Source organism: Mastomys coucha, unplaced genomic scaffold, assembly GCF_008632895.1.
Source record: "Mastomys coucha isolate ucsf_1 unplaced genomic scaffold, UCSF_Mcou_1 pScaffold20, whole genome shotgun sequence".
NCBI classification, from domain to species: domain Eukaryota; kingdom Metazoa; phylum Chordata; class Mammalia; order Rodentia; family Muridae; genus Mastomys; species Mastomys coucha.
The window spans coordinates 1,246,523-1,254,730 of NW_022196903.1; the positions used below are offsets into that span (position 1 = coordinate 1,246,523).

At 36.5% G+C, this 8,208-nt stretch overlaps 1 protein-coding gene across 4 annotated transcripts in view; it reads right to left on the bottom strand.

Annotated features, from left to right (window-relative positions):
• Positions 1–8,208, bottom strand: part of Sgce (sarcoglycan epsilon) — a 72,789-nt gene that overhangs the window by 11,124 nt on the left and 53,457 nt on the right. For 2 of the 4 annotated variants that reach the window (XM_031381116.1, XM_031381119.1), the window contains exons 7-9: positions 5,909–6,120; positions 4,945–4,971; positions 4,063–4,251 (exon numbers count right to left, since the gene is read on the bottom strand). In XM_031381116.1, the coding sequence (XP_031236976.1) occupies positions 4,063–4,251; positions 4,945–4,971; positions 5,909–6,120 (428 nt within the window). The remainder of the gene's footprint in view (positions 1–4,062; positions 4,252–4,944; positions 4,972–5,908; positions 6,121–8,208) is intronic. The other 2 variants (XM_031381115.1, XM_031381117.1) reach the window with 1 other exon arrangement.

Consider the following 8,208-nt stretch of genomic DNA (forward strand, 5'->3'; position numbering starts at 1 on the left):
AAAAACAAAAAAAAAAAAAAGAACTGAACTATGGCCACAAGTGAATACGGTTCCGGGAGGTCTTAAGGATAGAAACTGACTGAAAGGAACTACAGACTCTCCATTATCTTTGCAGCGTCTGTCCTACCTCCAAGATCATTCTAAGCAAAGATCAAATTAAACTGATCTTCTGTCTCTTCACCATGTGTAAATATCACCACGTGTTTGTATTGTCTGCTGTTTGAAAAGTAAAAGGGAGCCGGGCAGTGGTGGTGCATGCCTTTGATCCCAGCACTTGGGAGGCAGAGGCAGGCGGATTTCTGGGTTCGAGGCCAGCCTGGTCTACATAGTGAGTTCCAGGACAACCAGGGCTATACAGAGAAACCCTGTCTCGAAAAAACAAAAAAAAGAAAAAAAAAAAAGAAAGAAAAGTAAAAGGGGCCATGTTGTACATACTCCCCTTTTCTGAGCATGTGACATATCTTCCAGTACTACCCAGCTTCCCTTCCTCTTTTAGTGTCCCTGTCCCTGCAAGCTGGTTCAGAGATAGCATTGAGGTCAATGGCCACACACTATCCAAAGTAGCTATCAGAAATGGTGAATACTCTGATCTCACACTGACCTTATTCACCTTTGTCTATTGTTGGTGTCTTAAATTTATCACATATAAACGATCGTGCTTACTCTTTATTTATTTTTTAACTAGTTTATGGTGCTAGTTTGGGACCCAGTGAAGTATTGTGGCTCTTCCCCCCCTCCCCCAAGAAAAAGGAAAGAAAAGAAAAAAAAGGAAAATATTTCTATGTATGAGATAACTGTGGCTGCTCTTAGTTACAGTGTTGTTGTGAGCTTTCTTTCTTTCTTTTTTTTTTCCCCTGAGACAGGGTTTCTCTGTGTAGTCCTGGCTGTCCTGGAACTCACTCTGTAGACCAGGCTGGCCGCAAACTCAGAAATCCGCCTGCCTCTGCCTCCCAAGTGCTGGGATTAAAGGCTTGTGCCACCACTGCCGGCTGTTGTGAGCTTTCTATACCTCTCAAGTGGACTGGCTTGGTTAAAAGATCAAATAATTTTTTAATGTAGCCTTGAAAGAAAGCTTTGAATGGTCCTAAGTCTTACTTATAAGTTCATGTAATTGTTTGGACATAGCGCTTTGGCTGAATATTTTTTGCCTTCAAATCTGAGGAAGAAACAGGAAATGCTGTTGCTGATCAGTCTTTATGAAAGATAGGTTTAGTACCCTTGTATGTGTGAGGCTGAAACGCTGCCCTTTCACAAAGGCCTAATGAGAAAACACAAAGCAGCATTCTTCAAGCACACACCTGGCCACAAGGATCATAAGCTTGTTCAAATAAATATCTCATTTTCACCTTGAAAATTCTGTTCCATCCAAACGACCAAAATATTTATGTGTCTGCTTGATAATAAAATAAAACTTAAAAATAAAAAAAAATTATTTTCAGTTAAAGTGTAAAAGTTGAAACTTTGTAATAAAAAATGTGTTGATGAATCTGACACAATAAATTCCCTATTATCTGGCATAGTTAGAAAATGAGGTTAATCACATATTCTGGCTTATAGGAAGTTTCCATAGAGACCATGCACATATTATCCATTTCCAAGAATAAAAGAAAGATAATATACACTCAACACCGAAACGACACCGAATGTAATTTAATTTTCCTCTGATGAGTCAGGCACACTTGATGATCCCACGGTGCCTCAGAACAATCACTGTGAACATCATCAATTATCTATGGACCCTATTTATTCAGAAGTGTTAGTTAATGGAGCTTTTCCATTAGCAGAAATAGGAATAATAGAAAGGTTTTCCAGACTTCAAAACACATATATGTTGAAATTGTTGCAAGTTCAGTGTAATAAGCTATTGTATTTGCAAAGAGCTTATCTGCATAATGGTGGTCTTGATGGGCTCTGGAAAGGCCTGAGAAAGGCAGACAGATAAACTAGACAGAAAATTTTGCTTTGTTTATATATCAATAACAACAGTGTAAAATCCTGGACCCAAGAAAAATAAAAAATTTTAAGAAGATGATTATATTCTCAACATACATGGCCAGAAAGGATCTCTTTCAAGGTGGTTGCAGCCTTTCAATTCTCATTTAGACTTTACTAACCTAGCTTCACTGCATTACACACATCCAAGTTCCTCAGCTCACACAGTAGCTACTGCTGTCTTCTAAACGTTTAAAGCATCATGATGTCAGTAACAGAAACATTTCCAGACTCGTGCTCTCTGGAAAATTAGCCATTCTCACCCTTACCCACAGATTCCAGACCAATCCTGTGACATAGCTCAGAGGATAAGACACTTGCCACAGAGGCTAATGTCCTAAGTTGGATTCCTAGGACCCACATGGCAGAACAAGAGAAACAACTTCTATAGCTTGTCCCTGACCACTGCAAAAGCACTATTCCATGCAGCCCTCCCAGAATAATAGGTGCACAAAAATTAAAACAAATAAAATATGATTTCCAAGTATACTTACTAACTTCAAATTTTGAAGACTATGAATACTTCTTTGGCACACTATACAATGTAGGAAACAGTACTTAAGTATCAAGTATGATTCTAAAATTTGGATATGATCTCAAAATTGGATAGATGGATAAACTAGATATTATTATAATATTCTTAAAACTACTGATGTTTCTTGTCAGTCCCTAATTCTAGTAAATGGGGTCTTAGATTACCCTAGAACAATGGGCCACTAACCTTTATAAAGAGAATATACATGCACATACTTTCTCTGTATTAAAATTAAATATTGTGAAACTTGCATTTACATATCACTAGTATAATACTTATTTCCAAAATCCTGAATTCAAATTCATGCAAAGTTTCACCACACACACACAGCCTTGGCCTATAAAACCCTAAGTAGATGATGTTAGAAATTTAAGAAAACATTCACAATCCTGTTATATTTTCAAAAGTGTTTTGGGGTAAATGCATGGAGGCTGACTGTTTGCGCTGTCCTACATGACTACTGTTTAACCTAATTTAGCATATACATTTTACATAATGATAAATAAACACTCTCAACAGAAAAAAATATGTCCAACAAGGTTCTCAGATAAAGTTTTGTGTGTGTGTGTGTGTGTGTGTGTGTGTGTACCCGAAGGAGTAAAGGACAGAAGAACAGAGATTTTTTTTGCATATCCATTCTACTTACTTTAAAAATAGGAAGGGACAGAAAAATACAATTGTGACTTCTTATTCTTGGGGTTACACAATTTAGCCCAATATAATATAAGATAAAAAAGAAAAAAAGAAAGAGCTACATTCTAAAGGAGTAAATGAGTTTCGCCTACCACCTTATATATCAAAAATCTAGTTTCTAAGCATGTACAATCCCTCATCACCCTTCCCCATACTTGATCAAGAAAGTCCCCTTCCTGGTTTCCTGACCTTTGTCTTGAAAGCATGAAAGATTGGCTATAATTATAGGTGTGTTCATCTGGACATGATGGCATATGTCTGTGTTTGCAGCACTTGCAAGCTAGAGTAGAACCAGAAGCTCAAGCCAGCCTGGGCTACAGGAAACCTGTCTTATATAACAAAACCAAACAAAAATAATCATATGTTCAGAGCCTAAACAGAGTTGCTTATTTTATATATAAACAGGTCATAGGGAAAGAAAAAAGGAACTTAAAAATCATTTATACAAAAGAAACAAAAATTGTTTAGATTATATAGGTCTGTGGTAGTTAAAGAAAAAAAAATACCTAAACAAAACCCACCATCTCTTAAAACCAATGGGATCGTCATACTTTAGCCTCTGTCTGTCTTCTAAAATGACTCATCTTAGGTCAAACATCTGGATTCTTACCAGTGTCGATTTCTCACATATTGATGTTGATGTGTTTTTATGACTAAAGGAAAAAAATAAAACCTTGAACTGACTTGACTACATTTCTATCAAGCCAAGTGATGATATTTTGATATGGTGTTCTCCAATAATGAACAAACAAAACGAGTAACAGCTAATTACTGTGATTTGGATGGATGTTGGTAAAATTCCCCACGCATGCTGGCAACTGTGCTTCCACATGGATACTCACTGCTGTGTCTGCATCAATGGCATGTTGGTGCTGTCGTAGTTGTCTGTGTGCATGGGAGGTATGAGCTCCCCAGTCACAGGGTGGAACACGGGCAGTGTAGACAGGGGCCATGCAATCTCTCTGTTTTTAGACATGTCTCGAAGCTCCTTGGTAGATTTCTGAATAGAGCTGTGATGGACAAGCTGGATACTACATAAAAGAAGAAATAAAACAATATATATTTAAAATGATGCACTAGCCCTAATAGGTTGCCTATTTGAAAAAGTCATTTTTTTCTTTAAAGATAAGACATTATTGCTTAGGGGTGGGGTTCTATAAACTAGCTCAGAAAAACATACATCTCATATACCTTTATGTAAATCTCAAGTTAAAACTCAGCTAGGAAACACTATGTTAATATTAAACCTTGAGTCATAAACTAGTTACCTATTTATTTTCTATGATTAAGTGAGAACTAGGATAGCTTTTTATATTATTGCTTCTGGTGGGGAACATTTATAAATGCTTACAGGAGTTTCATTTTATGGAAGGTTATTAGTGCAGATTCAGGAAAATGTGTATAAAAGGTCTTGTCATCTGTCCTCTGGTTTACAGAAATGCAGGTTGGGAGATCACATACTATAAATGGCATGTTAATATTCTGCATCTGAAATGGTTTAGGTTTAATGTTTATCTAGGTTACCTCAGGTTTTGAGCTCTTTTTATTTTTTAGTGTCTACCCAGCCTAAACATCTCTATTTAGAAAGCAGCTTTCGAGTTTGTGAAGTCAACTGTGAGGAATGGTAAAAGAAACGAGAGCATGAGACACATGTACAGAGCATGATGGGTAACCGAGAAGCGACACACAATGAGAAAGAAAATAACAGGAAAGAAGACACTTACTCTGGGGTTTGCATGTTTCTCTTTTCCCTAGAAACAAAACAAAATTTATGAATTAAATAATAGCATTGATATTCGGAACATTAAGACTCTATGCTCATGGGACCCTGTGGGATGTGGCAATGCTGATGTTGGGACTCAAAACGCAATCAGGCAGCATTTGCCACCAGGGTTATATATTACTTGGATGAGTACACATACAGTAATGGAATACTGATGAGAAACACACAGAAAAATGGAAAAAAAAATGGAGATTAAGAATCAAGCTCTTGATTGAAGTAAACTCTATGACATAATGAAATCAGGCTACATGAAGAATGGAGAATTTGTTTCTTGCTGCTTTATGAGTTTTTGAGCCTTTGCTTTGTTACCCTGACTTCCAAGTAATCTCGGGAGATTATCTTAATTGACATAGATGTCCTGAAAGTACTAACTATTCATGAAGGGAAGACTCATTACTCAAATGATACCTTATTTTCATTAATTTACTCCTGGGTTATTTTTTTTAATATATTTTAAACATTTAGATTGTGTCACCCTGTTTGACAGCAGAATGACTTCAAGAAGAATTCTGACCCTCAGTTTTCATCACACTGACTAAGACAATTTATTTATTTAAATGCAATTACCATGTCAATAGACTCCTGTCTCTGCTCACACACGATGGCATGCATAACCACGTTGTCTAGGCTCAATTATTTTTGGGACTCTCTTTCCATCATGAATTTACATCTAGCCTTAATCATTTCTGAATAAAGTAATTTTGGCCCCTAATTTGGTTTGCTAGACTCACAACTACTTTAATTCATTTTTAAAGGAATAAAGTATTGCTGTTTGATCTGAACAAAATTTCAATTCATTTACAGTGTGTTGTATGAACTGAATGCAACTTTGCTTTTAATGGACGCGTCTATATCATCGTCTTAGCGGGCTTGCCAATTCTTTATTAGCGTTTGAAAGTACTCACACTCCTTCCCGCCGGCAGCACATGATATAAGCGAGTATTAGGAAAAGCACTAGTGCTACCGCCGAGGGCACAGCCAGGGTAACGAGGAAATCCGTGTAATAGTCTCTGCTTTTCAAAGAATCCGAAGGGGGCTTGTATTCCCCACCATCGGGCAAAATGCCCTCGCCACGAACCACTTCCTGATAGGTGGACACGTGCTTTGTTTTATCAACCTGATATAAAAAAAGACAATTGCATATCAAATTAATCACTACCAACATTAAGAGATTTTAAGATCTAGATATACCAAAATAGTCTTTGACAAATTACCTTCAAAAGTCGATTAGTTATCCAATTACTTTATCATTCTGATTTGTTATTCTTTATTGGAGCTAGGGGCAAGTATGAATAAAAGTAGTAAATACTTTCTATTGGCCTATCTTCACTATCCTTATTGCTTATATAAGCACATACATACCCGCGTGTATTCAAGATGTGTGAGTGTGTGTGTGTGTGTGTGTGTGTGTGTGTGTGTGTGTGTGTGTATGTATGTGTGTGTGTGTGTGTGTGCTTGCTGGTTGCAAAGCAGATATCAATCAGTATGTACATTTCTTGTGAGCAGCATCTAGTGCAAATGTTTAATAAACTGTGTGGTAAGCCAGTGTACAGGAATGGTTTGTAATGTTAGTGAAATAGAAAAAGGGAAATACAAAAAGAAAAGACAACTTCCATTGTCCAATCCATCTTTCTTCAAAGTGGCTGACATGAATTTTAGGGAGAAGAGCAGAACACAGACTACCACCAGACTGGTGTGACTGAACTACATTTTACTGTATTTCATGCCCTCTGCACCTCCCTCCCTCACCCCATATTTACCCATCTGCCTTCATTGTGCTGCATTTAACTCTACTGAGGTTTTTACTGAAGGGCACCAAAGAGGTAGCCATGTGAAATTTGTTTCATTTGATAATTTTTTTTTTTAAAAAAAAGAAAGTTGAGAGGATTATTTTTGGCTTTATTCAACATTCTCTGCTGAAGAAGTCCACTTGCCCATTCTGCCCTACTAGCCAAGCCTTTAGTGCCCAGAGAAAATTCAGGCCTCCTTCTGAAGAATAGCTAAATAACTCAATTTCCTTCAGATTTTTTGTTTGTTTTTTTTTTTTTTATTTGTAGAATTAGGAAACTGGTTGTCCAAAATAATCTTATGCTTTTTAAAATGTAAATCCTGGTTGTTTTCATTTAAAAATATTTATTATGTTTATTATATGACTGTATTTTATTTTATTTTATTTTATTTTTAGGTAAAGTGTAGCCTTGGAAGGCCTGGAAGTCTCTAGGTAGAACAGGTAGGCCTCAAGCTTACAGAGTATGGGGATTATAGGCATGTACCACTGAGCCCAGCTCCAGCCCAATGATTCTTTCATTTACGTCTCCTTAAATATATATATATATATTTATATATGAATATTATATATTTGTATATTTATATATACATATATATGTATATATATGCATATTCATATATTTAAGGAATATCCTTGTAGAATGATGTGGCATCTAAATAAATATGTATCCATATAAAATTAAAAAGAAAATTCTCAAGCTTTTCAGGTCTAAAAGACTTGCCACCAAAACTTTCAAGCACCAAACAATTTTTCATGTTTAGAACTTAGACCATGTTGCTAAACATAAATTCACATAATGGCAAAGCCATGAGCAGAATGCTGCTGCCAAGCCCTGATGCCTCCTGCTTGCTGAGAGGAATGTGTGTAAGCCATGATTCTGATTGCTCCCTTGCAGCCTTAGCCACTAACACCATGATGGAAATACTGAATTCTATAACATTAATATTCACTCGAGACTGTACATAAACCACAGTGAATATATATTTTTATGGGATTTAAGAAGATAAAGAAAGGGTATCATTTTTCTTAGGTGCAGGAGAAAAAAGCATAGAGAGCGAAAAGCCACAGGGAGGGCTAAGCACTGCAGTGCTAAGTATGTGCTCTTCCGGCCACACCAGGCCTGGAGAGCTGCCTGCGTCGCCTCTCTAAGACATGAAGGGACAGTTGTGTTTATATGTCAGTAACTTTGCTCAAATGTCAGTTTTAAACATAGATCTAAATCATTCACTATCAATCACAAAAAGTTGACAGAAGTTAAAACTAAAGGTCATTAAGCCATTAAAGGTCATAAAAGCATTAAAGAATCCAAATATGATCAAAACACTGTACTGAAAGACAAAGAAGGCATGCACTATAGAAAAACCAAAATATCATACGTCTCTTATAGGTATGAGTGTTTGAAAACATTTGCGTTTT